The sequence below is a fragment of the Pseudonaja textilis genome, chromosome 2 (assembly GCF_049901715.1).
Source record: "Pseudonaja textilis isolate UNSWEBS1 chromosome 2, rPseTex1.2, whole genome shotgun sequence".
Taxonomy (NCBI): Eukaryota; Metazoa; Chordata; class Lepidosauria; order Squamata; family Elapidae; genus Pseudonaja; species Pseudonaja textilis.
The window spans coordinates 103274601-103296465 of NC_141991.1; the positions used below are offsets into that span (position 1 = coordinate 103274601).

Here is a 21865-nt window from a genome sequence, read left to right on the forward strand (position 1 = left end):
AGTTAGTTTCCATAAAATGAAGGTGAAGCCTCCTGTATTAAGAATAACATACACATATACCTATATAACATATCCATTTGTCAAAGCAAGATTTATTATCTGTTTAAACTTTTTGAGTTCAAATCTTCAGTGGCAGCTGCAGTGATAGCTTTGCAATGTTCTCCATGTAGACCTGAGGCAAAGGAAATCATTTCAAAGCCAAATCTCTCCTGGAGTTTTAGAGCTGATCGGGTATGGCTTTGGCCCTGGCCCATCTCTACAGCAGTCATTAACTATAATCATGAACACATGAAAACATGACTTTTCTTCAAAGCAAAATAAAAGGGGGCAGCTTATTGGTGAAATCTTAGAACTTCCTTTTAATTTTCCTTTTGTTTTTACCTGCGGCAGCACTTCTGAAACTCATTTAATTTGCATTCCATCATAATCTAATACAGCTTGCAACTTCTTCATTCCAAGTCACTACGGAATGCTTTCACCTATTATCTTATGTTGAATTTTTGAAAATTTGTTGTGCTAAACATACGTGTTAAGTTATGAAGTGGAGAAGTATTCCTTAATTCCTCTTAATAATATGAATACATGAACCTTTTTAAAGCTTTAACTGATATGCTAAGCTTGATTGCAACTGATGGAAAAATGCCACTCAATGCTGAGTTGTGAATAAAGGCAAATATATGTGTCCCAGGAAAACATTGCAGGATCCAATCTGAGTTGGTCACCTGACCAAAGATTTATTCTACCAAGCTTTGGGGTTCATGCTGGAGCCCATCCTCAGGGAACTCTCTCTCTCTCCAGAATGTTGAGTTGTCCTTAAGTGTTTTATATGTAGACTAAAAATAAAAGGGAAAAAAAATCTTGAAAAAAGCCAATAGCTAATCACTTCCATATTATTGGCGAGACAACTGTATAGAAGTGCTAATATAGTCAAAGGGAACTGAGCTTATTTTTAAAATCTAATGATGGCATAACAGTACTCAGAGAAAATGTGAAACCAAAAAATAATTGATTCTTATTTGTTCAAGAGCAAATAAGAATGATTCATATTAAATGCAGATCAAACTAAATTTCTGTCTACCCATAATATGAACATATTTATAGTGCAGATACATGACATTGGAACAACAAAAATCTTGTTTAACCCTACATTCTCTGTAGTTTTGGGTTTTTTGTCTCCTTATCAGATGTTTGTTGCATGCTAGAGGTAGTCCTTGACTTATGACCGTTTGTTCAGTGACCGTTTGAAATTATGGTGCTGAACAAAAAGACTTAGGACCCCTGCCAGAAGTTGCTGTAGTGGACCTGTGGTCACATCTACAAAATTCTGGTGCTTGGCAATCCACTTGATCTTATAGCCAACCATAGGCCCCTGAAGTAGGTCTCCCAGTTGTCTTTCCCCATTTTGCCTAGCTGAGTCTCCATGACCTTTGGACATGCAGCCCACCCCACTGGGCCCCCTCCCTTCTTCCCATCCCCCATCATCAGTGGTGGTATGCTACTGTTTTGGACTGGTTTGACCGAACCGGTAGTAAAAAAAAAAAACCTACCGGTACGGCCGAACCAGTTCCACCGACAATCAGCTGAGAGGATAAAAGAAGCAACAAGTGCATGGGTGGGTGGGTGGGAGGGTCACTCTTCTACATCCTGTCAGCTGATTGGTGCATTGGGGTGCACGCGCATGTTAGGGGCACACATGTACAATCACCCACTGAACCAGTAGTGACCAAGGTAGGAACCCACTACTGCCCATCGTAGTTCGTCCACTTACCTTTTCTTTCTTTTTTTTGAAAAAGTTTTTTTATTTTGTATTTACAATAATTCCATCTTTCATTTCAAACCGTGTGTCGACTGGGTAGTCCACTTACCTTTTCTACAGTTCTTTGTCTTCTACTGTCCAATATCTGAAGCTTTTTTTAGTCTTTCAGATCAACAGTTGTTAAGTCTCGATGTTCTTTGGTAGGTGCTTGTCTGTTTGAAATCTAAAGTTCCAGAGCACTTTAGCTTCTTCATTTTCTATTACTTTCTCTATTTTATAATCCCACCAGTTGTTGCTTGCAGGCAAATGACATTTCTTAACAGTTCTTTCAATGCATTATTGTTACTACTTTGTCATAGTGTGGCTTGTAGTTAGTATGATCTTCTTCCAGCAACTAACTACTGTAGATGGTCTACTGTTTCTTCAGCTTTTTTGCAGAGGCATCATCTGCTATCTATTGTTACCTTCTCAATCCTGATTCTGTATGCTTTTGTCCTTAAGACTTGCAGTAGTGCAGCCAGAATTTGCCCTTTTGTCTCTTTTTCAAATTTTCCTGCTCTTAGCAATTGCCAGATTTTATTATTATTTGCTTTGCCTGATTTTTTTATTTTTTAGTATACTGGCCATTTATTGTAATACTTTGCCTTGTCATTTATTTTTTCTGCTCTTAATTTTTTTTCTTGCAATCCAGTTTGATCTATCTAGTTCTGTAAGATTTCATATTATATTAGTTTTGGTGGCATCTTCTTCACTGTTCATCATATATTGTTCCAGTGCTCTTTTCTTCTTCAACAGTCTGGTATACTTGCAACATTCCACTCCCACCATTTTTCTTGGATAAGTAGATTCAAAATCACTATGTGGATGAAGGATGTGATTCATTGTCATTATTTTGGGGGGCTTTCTATATAGGGCTCTTAGTTCTACTTGAGTCCAGTCTACTATTCTAGCTGTATATTTAATGACTGTAATTGCCCAGATGTTAATTGCCTTGATAGTATTTCATCCGCTGAATTTGAAGTTTAAGATCTTCTTCACTCTTATGATATATTCGCTTCTAACCTTGATGTTGTCAGCTTGAGGGATGCCCAGGTATTTGTACTGATGATCTTCATCCATACTCTGATGTTATTTCCATAAGGATATCTTGATTCCTTCAGTTTTCACTATTTTTCCTCTCTGGATGGTAAGAATGGCACATTTATCCAGCCCAAACTCCATTGCATTATCTTGGCTGTATATATATGGACAGTGTTGAGCAGAGATTCTATTTCAAATGGTGTTTTTCCATACAGCTTCATATTGTCCATGTATTATTTTCTGGAAACATAAAATGCAACAGTTGTATTCCTTCCATCTTTAGTCTTTTTGTATGTTCTTTACTTAGGCAGCAAGGACTGATTTCAAAGGAGTTCAACACCTACAGTTGAAGGTCAGAATTTCAAAAGGTCTTGGATAGATCAAAGAGAATAGGCCAAACTTCAAAGAAACTCAGTATTTATTTATGGGTCAAGAGCATATCTAGTAATCTGCTCTTCATTTAGGGATTTAGTTTAGCAGTTCATTCTTGATAAAGTTGCATTCTACCTTTAGGAGCTGATTTGAAAGAGAATTTGGGGTTTGGATACAGGCATTTCATTACTCTGAATGCTTAAGGAAGTTTCCTGGCCACATGTAATTTGCATTGTGTATTTCCTTTGATTTGGTATTTTTTGAAAGTTCTTTTTCCAAAACATATTTTGACGTCTTTTTCCTAAATAGTGGGCTTTCAAATAAAATCCCAAGATATTCTTAACACATAATTCCTTATAAAATCAGTGGTTTTTATAAGTCAAATTTACTAATACTGTTTGTAGTTGTTCCAAGATACCTTTTGTTCATAACAAAATTACTAGTTACATAACAAGAGACTGGGCATGCCTGGCTACATGTTTCTCAGACATTTAGAAAGTTTAATACAGATTATAGTGAGATTATTAGCTTTTTGTAGCATCTTCATTTCATTCTTTTCTATTAAAGGTTTTAATATAAAGAAGTTGAGGCATAGATGGTTAGGGTTTGCTTTTGTAATACTGTTTCTTTAGTTTGACCTTAAAACTCTTAAAATAGTTTAAATTCAGTGGTAGGCTCTTACTATTTTTTAAAAACTGATATTTTGATGGTGGTAATTGCTTCTTTGCTTTCTTTCTATTTCATTAGTGATATAAACAAAAAGGAAAATAAAAAAAATAATTTTATGTGAATAAATTCTGTTTTTTATAAATCTTAACAGAAATGTTACACATTTACGAATTGCATCAGTTACAACAAATTGTTGGAAAGTTATGTTGGAATGTTATACAATTGTTGGTTGTTTTACTTCTGTACTATATTTCTGACTAGCTCGATACCCGTGCTTCACCACAAAAGTATGTGGTTGGGTTTAGTTTTTTGGGAGGAAAAGAAGGAAAAGAAAATTCTGCCTCTGCCTACCAGGATCCATCGGTATTCATGTGGCTAGTGTCCTGTCAATGTGTGAAGAGTTGAGGATTGTTTGGAAAGTATTTGCTGTGTGAACAAGAAGGAGACAGCAAGGAGCCTGGGCATGGCTTAGATCAACTGTTCTGTACTAAAGCTGGTTGCTGCTGTGAAACTAAAACTGAAAGGCCTGTGCTTGTGTTTTGCATTTGGAACAGATTTCTTTTCAGGTGGAGAGGGGGAGTAGAACTCCTTAGCATCAGAGCGTGTTAATAATAATATAGGAAATACTAATGCTCTGATTGTCATTCTGAAAAATCCTTTCTTAGTGACCACCTAGAAGCCAAGAGGAACATACACGCCAAATTTCAAGTTTGTAGGCTGTATGGTTCTGGAGATTTTGTGATGATGCGTGAGTGGTATTTCACTTTTATATACATAGATTCTGAAAATGGAGAACATTGGTTGTAGAAGATAGTGCTTAATGTTCATTCTCAAGGGGTTGTCAATCTTCATTATGTTAACCAAGAGATGGTAAGATCCTAATGGAATTTATAGATGATAGAGTCTCTGATTTACACAGTGCCTAAAACTGTTGATTTAATAGATTGTCATAACATATATAATTTTTAAAATATTTTCTGGTAGATGATGAGACCCTACGATTTTCAAGAATAGTCAACACAGCTAGGCTTCAAAAGTGGGCAATCAATAGAAGTAATTCTGTGGTTAGTAACCAGCAACATGACAAAGATACTTCAGATTCAACAGGGAATTTAGGAATGATAATTCATTGAAGGAGACTTTTTTATTTCTTATCCTGAAAGTAAAGGACAGCAATCAGAAAAAAAAATGTTGAAGGTCTGATTGAATAAGAATGTTCCAATAAGGAATACTCTACTGCTTTTTAAAAGAGTATAAGGGACTATATTTTCTTTCAAAAGTTGTTTATTACCTATGAAAAAACAAGCCTTCTAATTTCCTCTGGAATTTTGATCATGATGCACTAAGATACACAGAACAGTTGGGTGGGTATTAACCTTCATATGTGTTTTTTCTAATCTCATAAAATATTAACTATCTGCTGTGTTTTGAGATTCTTCTCTTAAATAGTAGTGGGATGATTTTTCTGCTGTGGGCCAAGTATTAGAATAATTCTAAATAGTTCTATATGTTTTAGTTTAATATTTAAATGGACATTGAATTTTATAACCAAGCCCAGCAGATCAGGTTCCCCAAATAATTACCTTAAATTGTAGTATTTTATTTTGAGAAGAGGCTTAAAATATTTTAAATAAATAGAAAGATTTTAAAGTTGTTAGTCTGAACAGCAACTGAACAATAATAAATCCAATTTGTAAATTTTCTGAGCTATAATATCATTGGATTTTAAGCTGCAAGGACTATGTACTTGGACAAGGTGTAATGTCTGTATTATGTGAATATAATATATGAATTGAAAATGGACATAACTAGACGAGAGAAAAAAATGGTGGACTATATGGAACATATTTACAGATCTGCTCAATAGAAGAGAATGGAAATTAGTATTCATTGTGATGCCATATACCTATTTAGATATATGCCTGTGTGCACATGCGTGCGTGCACCCATCCATACCCACATGAATTTCATTTGGGAAAGCTATGGAGCTCAAATAATATTTCTGAGTTGTGTTCCTTGTCCACTACTTTATGCTTGGTAAATCTTGTTTATTGACAATTCAGCAACTTTTTATGATAAGTTCTGAAACAGCAAGCTTTAAAGTGTGTTTTCTTCTGAATATTCTGCCCTTTAGAAATGTATCAGCAAGAATACTTGATAGAAATTTCTGATATTCGCTTTTCTTAAAACCTAGCTACTTTTAGTTCATCTACCTCACAAACAGCTAGTGGATAACAATGCCTTGTACTGAGTTCCGGTTCGTCAGGCTTTGGCGGCGGCAGGAATCTGCGATTGTGCGCAGTTCCTGCTGTGCTTGCCGCTGGAGTGCCTCTGATCCAGCTGGATTTGGAGGCTATAGTTATCCTGTAGAGATAACTGAAGACAGGGGAGATCCGGACAGGGGTCTGGGGGCATCACAACCCCCTTCCTCAGCCGGCTTAACTCCCTTTTCCAAAGGCAGTGGAGCGGCGGTCAGCAATGGCTGCCACAAAGAACCTTTCAGCCGGACAAGATTGTGCAGGAGGAAGTTGAGAAAGTGAAAGTTTTTGGCTGAACCAGGACAACAAGTAACTTCTGAATACCGTGGAAATTTAGCTCTCTAAATGATACATTGTTTCCCAAGAAGATCGTAAAAAGCTCCGGATAAAAGTGAAAAGGGAAAGTTTCTCACTCTCCTTCCCTACGGAGATAGCAGATGGAAATCGGAAAAACCCACTTTGTCAATAGAAGGTAACTAATTTTGAAAATTAAAGCGAAGGGGACATTAAAGATTTCTGAACACTGGCATTTAAAAATTAAAATCTTTTTTCTATAAGTGGGAAGGGAGAGGTAAATGATTTATACTAAGATTTTGCTGGAGAAGACTGCTTGGAGCTTATATGATCAGAGACTAAACTGCAATAAGACTTCTAAGAAATTATTTTGGAACTGTGTAATTGAATTCTACCCCAGGAAGAGAAAGTACTAAAAGAAGAAAGTGCTAAATGAAACAGTTTGTGTTGATTTTGATTGCTTGATGACTTTGGGACTTTTGCAAACTATTTTTTGAAAGACTAAAAACATTTGGACTGTTTAAAAAAAATTTCACAATGGCATTATCTGTTGAAGAATTGAAAATGGAATTTAAAAAGCTAAAAGAAGAGGAACAAGAAGGCAAGGGCTCTTCTGGATCTGTTTTTCACTTCTTAGAAATGGCGAATTCTACTTATCAGGAAATACAGCAACAAGAAAGTTGGGATGAAGAAGAAGAAGCCATCTTTAATGGACAAATAACTTTAGTTGAGGAAGAAAAGAGAAAAGGGGGAAAGAAAATGGAGAATTCAAGATTTAAAAAAACAACCAAGAAAGGGAAAAATAAGGTGAAAAAGTGATGTAATGTCAGAAAGCAATAGAAAAGAGGAATACAACAGAGAGGGGAGACTAAGAAGGTGGAGATTGAGAGATGGGGGTATAAAAAGGCTAGATTTGACAAGAAAGGAAGGGAAAAAGGGAAGAGAAGTTATAAAGGCTTAAAACAAGATGTTAAAAAACAGTTTTTTTTAGAGATAAAGGGTAAAACACAATTTAAAAAGAGATTCTGCAAAAGTACATAATATTGTATTGTAGTATCTGTATTTGAAATAGAGTTAGAAAATTGGAATATTATATGTGTTAATAGAATATTATAGGGAATGTATAAAACGTTTAAGATTTAATAATAGAGTTTAATTAATTAGTTTGTTATGGATACTATAAGCTTATTATGTTTTTATTTTAAAATGTTACGTAGAATGTACTAAGCAGAATCAGAATGGAAATTATGTATTATTTTAAGTGTTAAGTTTGAGGAAAAGATAGAAAGGCATCATACTTCAACCAGTGATTACAGGAAAAATTTTGTATTAAAGAGAAAAGATAAATAGATAATTGAAAAAGAACGGACAAAACATACAGGTATAATGATTTAAATTGAGATGAAGTAAATAAAATAGAATTAAGAGAGTGAAAAGAGGGGAGAAGACATATAGAATATATAGAATGTTAAATAAGATATGAAATAGTATAGAAGGTGAGCATGAATTTGATTTATGTCTGTACAAAAAGATGTAACCCGGGGTTAAGCCGCTTTCTAAAAAGAAGTTTTATGTTTTCATGTTACGTGTTTTGTTTGTTTATATTTGTTTATTGAGAATTAATAAAATTTTGGAAGAATGTTGGATGAGAACATATGAAATTGTAAATAAGACAGATGAAAGTATAAGTTTAATGAATAAAATTTGAATAGAAGTAAAGGAAGAAATAGTGAGAAGTTGGAAAAAGAGTAATAAGATATGTAGTTGAATACATAAGATGATGCATATTAAATTGTGTTTCTATGGAAATGTGATAATTTTGGAACTATGCTGTACTTAAGTAAGATGTTTTATTTGTTTTGTTAAAACAGTAAGCGGTTTTTAGAAAAGATGTTTTATGTTCTTATGTTTTACGTTTTGTTTGTTTGTGTATTGTCTTTGAAAATTAATAAAATTTGTTTTAAAAACAAAACAAAACAGTGCCTTGTACTTTCTAGAAGCCTTAATATGATTTCTTGATATTTCAAAGATAGAAACATGGCTACAACCTGGCTATTTTTTCATTAACGTCTTTCACAGTTTGGAGTGGACTAGCTTATACATTGTACTGTACTTTAATTGGAAATGTGGCTTTAAAAAAGCAGAACTAAGACTAATCTGTCACCTCCTGGCAGCTGTTCATTAATTTGTATTTGTGTAGCTTTGGCCCGGTCAGTCTGCTTTGTGTACAAAGGCTAAGCTTTCTTATCTTTTTGTAAAGAAATGCCTTTCAGATCAACAGAATTGTGTTTGCCTAGCACTTCGTATTTTTTTTCATCTATTCTTCTGAATTACCCTGTGTACCTCATGTTCATCAGATTTATTTTATATAACTCATGAAATAAAAATGGAAGTAAAAGAAAAGAAACATTTTAGGTACAAGCAATATCTCATTCTTAAATGAAAACAAGTTATCTGCCATTAGTTTAGAAACGTCTTAAAATAATGCTCCTTTAAATAGATAAGATATCATAGAAGCCTTATTCTGATGGAATATGAACAAGCAGTGTGTTTTCTTATTATAAATATTTAGTATAATTCTTATCCAGTGACTCCTTCCACTTTCCTTCCTTCAATGGTTCAGTATTTCTATTTAATAGCTGATGGATTGATGGCAACTGATACGTCAAATTAGAGTACTATAATAACAGAAGTTCATTACATTTGGTGGTTTGTAATTTGTAACCCCAGTACTTACTGAGGATGAAAATTCTACAGGTAATCTTTGACTTAATAACTGCATGTTTAGTGACCATTCAAAATTACAGTGATTGAAAAATATGATTTTCAACCATTCCTCACACTTATGACCATCACAGCATCTCCTTCAAAATGTGGGCACTTGGCAACCAGCATGTATTCACAATGATTACAGCATCTTGGGGTCATGTGATTGCTATTTGCATCTTTTCCAGAAAGCTTCCAACAAGCAAAGTTGGTGCAGAATGTAACATACCTTGATATCAGAAACATACCATGATGTCAGGGGTTCTCTCAAACTCTTTGAAACAGAGAACAAGATTCTTGTAGTCCTTTATAATTAGAAGAGGGATTGGTGTTTAGAAATCTCAGCAATTGAATACTTTCACTTTAGCACCCAATTTATTTTTAAGTTATTAGGGCAGGGACTTCTTCATTCTCTTGGTAAAAACTATTTAAAGAACAAGAGAATTGACTAATGGTTTTCCTAATACAGGAAGAATGTGCAGGTGTTCTGAGCTAGTATTATTTTGCAAATGATTATTTACTTGGTCAGGTTCTGAATAGTCTCTGATAGATACATTTAATAGAATATTCTCTAGCATTTTAATAAGCAAACCAATTAATAAAATGTGAACTGGTAATGGGTTAAGTAGTTATATAGTAGCTGGCTGACACAAGTGAAGTTTCAAGAAGAATACCGCAATATTAAATCCTTGATACACCTCAATATTTGTATCTATTATTGGGATTATTAAGTGTAGTAAATGCTTATCAGATTTGCCGCTAACATAACTTTGGGTGAAATAGTAATATAGAATGGTAATTAAATTCAAACGGTAGCATAGAATAAAATATTGAAAATAACAGTGAAAATTGATAGAAACAGATGCAGTGTTATTTACTTAGAAAGCAAATCAAGTTTGTTTCAGTTACTGTTATACTTTTAGTCAAATCTGCCATGTTTTTAATTTTGGAAAGAAAAGATTTTGTATAACTTGTTAATAAATTATTGTCATGTGCAATAACTTGTAAATGATGGGAAATAATACAAAGTAAACACTACTTATATATAGTATGCAGAATAATTCAAATTATTTTTATATTTATTTGTTAAATTTACTTGTCATTTATCTCATCATGGGCTACTACCGATATAGGTGGCTTACTGTAATAAAAAGGAAGAGAAATGAAAAGGCATGTAAACAGAACAGAATATGAAAACATACCCTTCATTTTCTCCAGCTAATATTGCAACTATTATAGAGATAGTGATGTTACACTATGATGTGAAAGGTACGGAAATACCTTGAGTCCATTAAAATAAAAATCAATGTTGTGAATCTGATTTGCCAGAATCTTAATGCAATCTTCTGTAGTTCAAAGACAGAATTAAAAAAAAGAAAACTCTTCAGAATATTTCTTAAATACCTTTCCCATTTTGGATTGTGTTATCTGCATTTATGAAAATGTTTTTGTTTCTATTTTCAGATTATAGGTTGCCAAATTAAGAGAGAACCAGCTGAAGCAACTGAGCGCTATACTAGGTGGATCAATAATTTAACACATGATCAGCTTCTTACTCAGGTATTTGAGTATATTTGTACAACCGAAAATTACAGTGTATTTTCCCATTTTTTATTGTACATAGTTTGATTACCTGGGTCTGCTTTGAATATGGAAGCTGGGTATTTAAAACCATCTGAAAGTAGTATATAATCCCATTCTGCTCACATAGTGTTTCTGGGATGACCTGGGCGTGGCACAAAGGCAACACAGTAACATAAGTAAGAAGAGTCCCTTTAATACCTCCAACTTTGCCCCCAACGTCCAGGTTACCTTCGACTGGAGAAAACTCTCCCAAGAACAGTCTTTAAATGGAGGAAATTCAGTCCGAAAACAAAGTACATACAAACTGTAAATAAAAATTCACACAAACCATGCTGCAGTAATTAACTTGACAGGGCAGGATAAGGAATTGCAGACTTGAAAGGCCAGCAAAACACACACAGTTGAAAAGATGCCAGGAGCCCAGATAAGCCTCAACAACTTACAATTTGCTCTCAACAATTTGCAATCTCCCTTTTTAAGTGTTCCCAGCTGCAACTAATGAAGGAAATCAGGGCCCTTTCCTCCCCCGTAAGCCACGCAACTCATGTTGCTCCCTTCTCTGTTCCTCCCTACATACCCCAGGATGAAGAGGGGGTGGGCCTGGATCTTCGTCAGAATTCCCTCTGCCTTGCTCTACCTCTCCACTGCTCTGCCCAGCTGGACTTTGTCTTTCCCCAGTTTCTTTCACAGCCAAAGGAGCCACACTCCCACTCCCTGTCAGCTGCTCGGCCTCCCCCTTGGAATCAGATTCCGACAGGGGCATGACAGTTTCTTTCTGTATATCCCTCTTCAAAATATTCAGTGGACATCTCCAGGATACATTTGGATGAATGGGGTAGGGAAAAAAGCAGAAATGAGATAATGATCAACCGATGGAATTCTGTCAGCAGAAAATCCGAGTTTGATTTTGCTTAGAATAATACAAAGGCATGCATATATATCTAAGTGGATTAAAGCAGCGTTTCAGGTGGTGAGGAATAGCCAAATGTGAATTAAAATTGCTAATAAAAAGTATACATACTACACAATTTGTTAACTATCTTCTTAGCTTTACTTAAAATCATGTGCAATCATAATTAAGATTCTAACATAATTAAAATTACATAACTTTGCATTTTCTTAGATCTTATGGCGAAGCCAATTTATGGTAGAAAAGTTGGCTAAGGAGACATAAGGTTATGTCTTTATGAAACCATAATGTTTATTGTGTGATTCTGCATCAGTTATTCTCCTGTGATTTTGGAATCATTTTTGAAGTTTTGTAGCTCATGCTAAGGATGGATGTGTGGATGGATATAACCAGGGCTGGGATTCTACTGGTTCAGACCTGTTCGGGCGAAACCTGATACTACATTTACAACTGGTTTGCTGAACCGATAGTTGAACCGACTGGCTGACCCTTCCCACCCTGCCCCTACCCTCTCAGGAGTCTCCATGCGGCCTGTTTTGGATGCAGGTAAGTGCAGGGCCTGCACAGAGGCTCTGGGAGGGTGAAAAATGGGCCGAACTGGAGGTTCCAGAAGGCCAGAAACAGGCCTGTTTCTGGCTTCCAGAGGCCCTCCGGAGCCTGGGGGAGGCAGTTTTCGCCCTTGCAGAGACCTCAGGGAAGCCTCCGAACCCTGGGGAAGGAAAAAAATGCCCCCCCCTCCCCAAATTCCACACCTACCATAGCCATGCCCACCCAGCAATCGGGCAGCGAACAGGTTGCTGGGATTTTTGAATCCTACCCCTGGATATAACGTATTTCTTGCTATTTTTAATTTGCTTTAGGATATGAGAATGCATGATAGAATTGTGGTTTATAAATTCAAAGAGAGAAAGAGTGAGAAAGAAGAGGAGGGGAGACCCTCTTTTTGATTCTTTTTGAGGTTGCTTCCAATAACTAGATAGAAGAACTAATATTTTATTTATTTCAGTGTTACCGTATTGTCTCTAAATTCTTTGTCACCAAAGTCAAACAAAAATCCAATTACAAAAAGACAGAAAACGCCGTTTACAAATCTAAGTGCATCAATGTCCATTTATTCAAGTTTATTTAGATATTTATTATTTAGAAGTGTGAAATAATTTGTAAAATAATCTCTTTAAGCTTTATGCAAATGAAATAACACAAAAATAAAAAAATCCAGAATGGCATAAAAGTAGCAGATTTTCAAAAAAAAGAATTGTAAGGAAAAATAAGTGATGTTACTAATAGCAGCATCTACTCTTTTACTAGTTGTTTGACCTGTTAAAATGATAACCGATTTGTGCCATTTTCCTTTAGTATTTATTTAGAAAATTTATATGGTTGCCAACTCACTGACAGCGATGCCATGTGGCTTACAGAAATAAAACCCCAATATGAAACTCAATTAAACCCCTGTCCCCAATAAACCCAACTTGATGTCTTGTCATATATTTTACCTGCATAATATTCTGCAACTTCTATTGCTTTGCTGAAAGATGTTTCATCTAGTAAATGTAAATATCCTAGTCCCCCCCCCCCGTGTTTGTTTTGATCTTAGCTTCCCCCCCTCCCTCTTACCTTCTTCCTTTGTATCCAAAAGAATTCTTGTTTGTAACCTACATTTCTTTTATTGCTTATCTCTATCTCATTTTCTTCCTTGAGGCCTATGGCCCTAAGCATATTATTTTCAAAATGTTCTGACAGTGAGAACAGGCAGGCAGTCAAAACTATTTGTTCAGCCGTAAGTAGCAGTCCTCTCACCTCTTTACCTCCCTCGGGGGCCATAAAAGCAGCTAACATAACCTTCACTTTCAAGTGAAATAGAACTCCTTTTGACTAAACCATTGTTATCCAGGAAGTATAAAATGTTGAAGCACTGAAATCCTAATTTGATCCTTTCTCCTCAGGGTAATAGTTGTTCCCTATCTTGATTGCAGTTCCCTTCTTCTTAAGGGCTCCCAGTACTGACCACACAAAATCAATTATTCTTATCATAACCTTGAATATTAATAAAGCATAGATTAAATGCTGAGAAGACAATTAAGGAGGCTGTACCTGACATTGGGTTCATTTCCATGTAGAATTCTTTTTGTTTAAAGATGTAAATCCTTCGGGAGTTGGGGATTCAGTTTGGGATTGCTACTTCTCAGATGCTTTTATAAAGTGATGTCTGGGTAAGATTTTTTTGGGTGCAAATGGGTAATGACCTTATTTGATATCAGGAAAGAGTTGATTATCTTAAACAGTATAAGAACTACTTACTTAGATGGATATCCAGGTAATTCATTCTGACAACTGAAGAAGGATGAGAAGGTTTCACTTCTTGGATGAGAAGTGAAACGTTTTGGAAAAAGCATCTTTAGGACTTTAATTGGTATCATTCTACAGGTGGAGAATTCAATGTAACTTTGATACTAAGATAGCAATTTCTGATCCACCTGATTGTGATATATTTTTTCTTTTATAATATTAAAAATAAGATTTGTTCTTTTAGAGACAACTGTAATATTTATTTTTATTTATTTATTAGATATATTTGCTGTCCCTCTTGCTACAAGGTGACTCATAGAATGCTTAAGGTGCTATTTAGATGTTTACAAATTATTAATCAGTTCATAGGAAACTTTTTTAGTTTCCAAATTTGTACCAAAGCACAGAACTATGTATGATACTGTGGTTTTAAAATATTTGGAGCCAACTATCTTCTGTGGCAAATTATAAGTTTAGAATCTGCTTTCCTTTGCATATTAATTGGTTATTCTAAAAGTACAGTTCGTTCAGCTACCTCACAGTTTGAGATGTAGTGTAATCACAAAGGAGGGGAGGAAGGGCATACATGGCTTCTGTGGTGAGGCAAAATGTTAGCCATGCCCTATCCCCAAAGGAAATGTGAGTGGTTGTAAGGCATCCGGAATATGAAGAAGGAGGAAATGGTCTGCTTCAGGCTGCTGCGGAGCTGTTGGGCATTGGCTTCTCTGATGTGGGCAAGTGCGATCTGATCTTGCAGAAAAACAAGCAGCATGCACATTTCAAAATCTACTGTTATATGTACATGGCTAGCAAACAAAGCAAAACGAAATGCCACATAGAAGTTGCTGCTGTCTTAAAAGAGCTAATTGAAACAGAAACCCCCTAAAATTGTTAGCTTTTGTTATTTATGGGGAATTTTCTTCAATTTTTTATGCTAGCCCACATTTAAATTACTTCACACTTATAACCAGCACCTGTTATCAGAAGGAAACCATGCATATGAAGCACACTGGAGATCTATTAAGACTTTCAACTTCAAAGTTGTATGTGTACCGGTAGTAGATTAAAGTTTATTTTAGGGAGAATATTTTAGTGGCTACTCTGAAGGAGTGAGTAAATGATCCTGCAATGGAATTAAAAAAAAAACCCCAAACCCACACACAACCCTAACCACCGACCAACCAACTCAAAATGAAAGGATCCTCTTTTTTGTTTGCTATTAGATTTGCTATTAATTATTTATGTAACTAAATGAAATTGCTTCTTTTTATTTTCTCTCCTTAAAATAATGCTCGTACTGATTCAACTTGCCAGTTTTTCTAATTTCTTTCCTACATTATCCAAAAGCCCTTAGCAGAAAGTATTTATTTATTTGTGATTTGACACTTTTACCTAATTTGGGGCAATTTTTAGGTTTGGGAAGCACTGCCATATAGAAAATATCACTCACTTGAAAGATTGGGTTTTTTGTTACGTACTTTTACATATTGTTCTCTTTTAAAATAATTGTGCAACACCTAGTTCATAGCCAATTTCATAAACATTTGTCCCCAAGAGGATTTTCCCATCTGTTTTAACAGGAAATGTAGATAAGGCTGGCTCAAAAACTCGGCATCTTCCTAAGCATAATCAAGCTCTTTGAATCCATTGAGGATGTCCATTTTGGACTCCAAATTTATAGAGACCTTACCCTAACCCTAGGTGGATTTTCTCCCCATGGTAATTTTGCCATGTATTTTACCAGGAGAAATAAATAATGCTGCCTCAAAAGGTCAGCAGCATCCTAAACACATTCAAGTGCTCCAGATCCATTGGCGATGTCCATTTTGGTCTCCGAATTCATGGAGAGTAAATCCTAAACCTTAGCTTTGCCTCCCAAGGGGATTTTTCCATGTATTTTACCAAGAAATGTAGATAAGGCTGGCTGGTAAACTTGGCACCCTCCTAAGAATAATGAAGCACTCCAATTCCATTTTCAATGTCTATTTTGGTCTCCTAATTCAAGGAAAACTTACCCTAACTCTAGGTGGATTTTCCCCCAATGGGATTTCCCTATGTTTTTTGCCAGGAAATTTAGATAAGGCAATCTCAAAACATCTGTGCCCTTCCAAGTATAATCAAGTGGGAAGCTTCAAATCCATTAATAATTTCCATTTTGCTCTCCGAATTCATGGAGCCCTAACCCTAAGTGTATTCTCCCCCAAGGCAATTTTCCCATGCATTTCACCAGGAAAATCTAGGGTTACGGGTAAGACTCTATGAATTTGGAGAGTAAAATGGAAATCACCAATAGATTTGGAGCGCTTGATTATGCTTAGGTGGGTGCTGATGTTTTGAGCCTGCCTTACCTACGTTTCCTACGTGGGAATATTCCCTTGGAAGCAAAATACACCTAGAGCAGGGGTGTCAAACTTCCTGCCTGCAGGGTGCTTAAATCTGGCCCACATGGCTGGCTTGGAAATATCAAAGGACCAGCCCGTGGTGCCTCTGCTGGTCAAAACAGACCATGGGGGCAAAGCACGTGCAGTTCTCTATGGTCCACTTTCGGCCTTCATGGACTGCTGCAGCACTCTGCCAGCTGAAAATCGGCCATGTGGATGTGAGACCCCCACTTGGCCTATTTATGGCCTCCCTGGCCATTAGCACCACTCTCCTGGCTGAAAATGCTATCTGTTAAAATTATAAAAATACCTTGATTTTTTTTTAAGAACCCAGAGATAAATCTTGTAACCAGGACAAAAAAATAAGGAGCAAGTTTGCATATTAGGAGCAAATTTGTCAGAGCTGCTGGGGCTACAAAATGTGAATTCTGAAGAAAAGGAGACTATGAGGCAGTGGTGGGATTCAATTTTTTTTACTACTGGTTCTGTGGGCGTGGCTTGGTGGGCGTGGCAGGAGAAGGATACTGTAAACTCTCCAGTTAGAGGTGGGATTTGCTGGTTCTCTGAACTACTCAAAATTTCCACTACCGGTTCTCCAGAACTGGTCAGAACCTGCTGAATACCCACCTCTGCTATGAGGATTGATGGGAAGCAAATAGAGATGGTGACTGATATTGGGAATTCACAGGACTTTATTTGCTGCAAACTTTATTATGCAAGCAAGAATTTAAACTTGTTGCCAACATTGTAAAAAAGTAAGTTCCTTCTCTGTGATAAGCTCGACTGACACATCTGCTTGGATTACTTTACAGTTTGCTCAGAACAATAATGCTTGATGATACTGTGTATCTTATCAGAGAAACCAGGAACCACTAATTGGCTGAAAAAAACTCCAGAAAGGATTCTTGGTATTTCCATGTTTAAGTCTGCTCCTGTTCTGTGCACATCTTGGTTTGACTCTTAATTTTCACACCAATGGGATTTTCCCATGTATTTCACCAGGAAATGAGCCCTAACCCTGGGTGCATATTTCTCCACGGAAATTTTTCCATGTATTTCACCAGGAAAACCTAGGGTTACGGGTAAGACTCTACAAATTTGGAAATGGAAATCACCAATAGATTTGGAGCGTTTAATTATGCAAAGGTCAGTTGCAGTGTTTGGAGCCTGCCTTATCTATGTTTCCTGCTCAAATATATCGGAAAATCTCATTGGTGGGAAGATACACCTAGGGTTAGGTGTCCATGAATTCCTAGAGCAAAATGGACATCACCAATGGATTTTGAGTGCTTCATTATGCTTAGGAGGGTGCCGACTTTTCAAGTCAGCCTTATCTATGTTTCCTGGGAAAATACATGGGAAAATCCCATTGGGGATAAAATACACCTAGGGTGAGGGTTAGGTCTCCATGAATTCCTGTAGCAAAATGGACATCGCCAATGGATTTGGCGTGCTTCATTATGCTTCGGTGTCTGCTAACATTTTGACCTGTCTTACCTGTGTTTCCTGATAAAATACTTGGTGATATCCCCTTGGGAGCAAAACACACCTAGGGTCCATTTTGACCCCTAAAGGAATTATCACATGTATTTTAGCATGAAACTTATATAAGCCTGATTTGAAAAGTGAGTACCGTCCCAAGTATAATGAAGCACTCCAAAGCCGTTGGAGATGTCCATTTTCTTCTCCAAATGCATGGAGACCTAACCCTAACCCTAGGTCAATGGGATTTTCTGATGTATTTTACCAGGAATTGTAGATAAGTCTGACTCGAAAAGTCAGAACCCTCCTAAGCACAATCAAGCACTCGGAATCCACTGGCAATGTCCATTTTCCTGTCCGAATTCCTGGACTCCTAACCATAACCCTAGGTATATTTTCCTACCAATTGGATTTTGCCATGTATTTCACTAGGAAACGAACCCTAATCTTAGGTGTATTTTCCCCCAAAGGAATTTTCCCATGAATTTTACCAGGAATATCTAGGGTTACGGGTAAGACTCTGTGAATTTGGAATTGAAATCACCAATAGATTTGGAGCGCTTGATTATGTTTCGAACCTGCCTTATCTATGTTTCCTGGTTAAATATATGGGAAAATCTCATTGGTGGCAAAATACACCTAGGTTTAGGGTTAGATCTCCATGAATTCCTAGAAAAAAGTGGACATTGCCAATGGATTTGGAGTGCTTCATTATGCTTAGGAGGGTGCTGACTTTTCGAATCAGCGCTCTGAATCCGTTGGTGTTGTCCATTTTTCTGTCCAAATTCATGGAGACCTAACCCTAATGTTTGGTGGAAATGGTCCCCAAAGTGATTTTCCCATATCTTTTTCCAGGAAACATAGATAATGCTTGCTCAAAAACTCAGTACCCTCCAAACCATAATCAAGCGCATAAATTATCTACTATATTCAGTATAATATGTAATTCTCCTGAGCCCTTATGCAAAGAGTAGGTTCTATTTTTATACGTAAATTAAAATACTTCTTTCTCTAAATGTTGTAATATTTACAACTTCATTAGTATCGTCAGGAAATCTTCAATTCTTCATGTCAAAACCAATGTAGGTTTTATGTTACTCTGATAAAGATGTGCCTAGTATATTGTCATGGAGTGAATTTCTTTCAACACTGGTCTTTGCTTTTGTCCAATGCATAGCCTTCATAAAATAATCCCTGCTCTTGAAATTTAACAGACTGTACATTTTTTCCCTTTCAGACTCATTTGTAGTTTGCATTATTATTTTTCTTGAATTTAACTTACAGTACCAGAGATGGGGTGATTTAAAACCAGTGGTAGCTAAATTTAATTGCAGTGTAAACTGTATTGTTAGTTTTAGTCCCGTCTTGGATAAGAAAGCCAGTTGGATGACTTTGAGGCAGTCACTCTCTCTCTCAGCCCAACTTACCTGACAAGATTGTTGTTGAGGGAAAAATAGGAGGTGGGAGGAGCACATCCACACCTTGAGTTGTTTATAAAAAATAAAAAAGGCAAGGTATAAATAAATAAAATAGTTCATATTGCATCAGTAAAATAGTTCATGTTTTTTACTTAATGCATTTTACTTAACTCTTTGGTATGGTATACCTATATTGTTTAGGTAAGTTCCTATTATGCTAGCCCTAAAGTCCTTTGAAATATTCAATTTAAAGATAAAATAGTAATATTTATCATCATAGAGATTGACATTTTTGGTATAATGGCACCAGACTGGCCGTGGTAATTTACTTAAATTAGGATATACTAATTAGGGCACTCTTTCTATGGAACATTCTGCAAGTGAATAGATGATTGAGTTACAAAGATTATTTTGCTGTGGACAGTTGTGGGTTGCTGAATTATCAATCAACAATAAATAAATAATTTCCATCTTATTTTGTCATTGTTGAAATACCACAAATTGAAAAGTTATGCCCTCATTCATATTTCAAGACAAACATTCCACATTTTGAAATCCTATACAGTAACAACTCAAGCTTATTCACCTTCTAAAATATTCTAGCCTACCTTCCAATTTTTGTGTTATTTAAAAAAAATCTTCATCAATGAGCAATATAAAACTAAGTGAAATCTGCTTTGGATTATGTATATTTTCAGAAAGAAAACACACTTTGGTTTGGAGAAGGTAGGAGAGAACTTTGGGTTATAAAATTATGCATGGATCTGCCCAGCAGATGTTGGCAATTGTAAAAGGGAACAGAGGCCATTCTGTGGTCAGCCAGCATGCTTCATTTCACGTGGGCAGATCAAGGCTCAAAGCTGCAACTATTTCCTCTTAGCACCCTGGGTGACAGTGTGAGCAGCCTGTGTGGGCAACAGCCCAGTTAACTCAAACAACCTCATTTTTGTAATTAATCTCTCTTTTTCTTTTTTCTTTTAAATTAAAATTTCCTGTCTTCTGTTCAGTAAAAATATGATTTTAACACCCCCCCCCCCCCCATCACTACATTTGTACAGTGATTTTTCTGCCTAATGAAACAAAAACATTCTTTTAACATGGGATAATATTTGGCTGTATGAGGCAAACATTCATGTTTTGAATAGAACTGGAATTTGAAAGAGCAACATTTAATTCTTGAAATGTTTTCTTAAACACAAACCCACAGAGTTAAATGTGATTCATAGAAAATCTTTGTAGAATTGGCCTATAAAATTATTTTTAAATTCTAAACGTTTATAGTATAGTTTATAGTCCAAGGATTGTAAATTGGGACTGAGTGAATTGTTTCCCTGAAAACATGGGGATGCTGCCATGGTCATAAGTGTGAAAACTGGTCATAAGGCACTTTTTTCAGTGGTGGTGTAACTTTGAATGGTCACTAAATGACTGGTTGTAAGTTGAGGATCACCTGTATTATGGCATATACAAACTACTCCTTAAAGTTTTACTCTCCTAGATTTCAGATGAAATGTAGTGTATAATATGATGGTCTGTTTTTTGAGAAACCAGTGCAACTCCTTTGTGGGTATGTCAGAAACTTTGTATTAGCATCTCTATGTTTTATTTCCTTTTATCACTACAGTGATAATAATAGATAATTAACTTTTCTTCTGTATTTTTATCTACGAAGGATTTAAGATTGCTGTGAGAATCTCCAAAATAAATGTTTGTATTATAAATAATCACTTCCAGTAGCAAAGAGGGTTAGGGTTAGGGTTATTTCCCCATGCAGTTCACACTTTTTTTTAATCAGTTAGAATCAGAAGGCATATTCTGGTAACATTTTCCATTTTAATAACAACAACAACAACAACAATAATAATAATTTCTAAAAAGCAAACTGAATGATACCGCACAGCTGGATCATCAAGTGCCTGGATGTCATTAGAATATGCAAGTGCATTGGTACTTTCACTGCAAATGTGATAAAGCACTGGAAAACAGAACCGTTTATTGGAATTGAAAGCTACAGACTGGTCAACATCAAAAGAGGGATTTTCCAGGGTGATTCTTTGTCACCTTTGCTGTTCATCATCGCCATGACCCCTCTGTCAAAAATATCATTGAAAACTAACCTGGGTTATCAAATGGCTAAAAATTCACAGAAAATCTCTCAACTGCTGTACATGGATGATCTGAAGTTATACGGAAAATCAGAAATTGAAATCCAGTCACTGACCAATACCGTTTGAATTTTCAGCACTGACATCAGCATGGAGTTCGGTCTGGATAAATGCGCCACAGTGGCACTGAAGAAAGGGAAGATCATAGAAACTGATGGAATTGAAATGCCCAGTGGACAAACCATCAAGTGCCACCAACCCGAAGCCTACAAATATCTGGGCATACTGCAGCTGGACAATATCAAGCACGGGCATGTGAAAAATGTGGTCAGCAAAGAATACACACAAAGGGTCAGAAAACTTCTAAAAAGCAAACTGAATGGTGGTAACACCATCAAGGCTATAAATACCTGGGCCATAGCCGTCATCAGATATACTGCTGGGATTGTAAAATGGACACAGGCAGAGTTGGACAGCCTGCATAGGAAAACAAGAAAACTG

At 36.1% G+C, this 21865-nt stretch overlaps 1 protein-coding gene across 3 annotated transcripts in view; it reads left to right on the forward strand.

Annotated features, from left to right (window-relative positions):
* QTGAL (queuosine-tRNA galactosyltransferase) overlaps nucleotides 1–21865 on the forward strand; it is a 145592-nt gene that overhangs the window by 35198 nt on the left and 88529 nt on the right. The window contains exon 6 of one of the 3 annotated variants that reach the window (XM_026702126.2): nucleotides 10660–10755. The exons of the other annotated variants lie outside the window; for them this stretch is intronic. Coding sequence (XP_026557911.1) covers nucleotides 10660–10755 — 96 coding nt within the window. The remainder of the gene's footprint in view (nucleotides 1–10659; nucleotides 10756–21865) is intronic. 3 annotated transcript variants of the gene reach the window in all.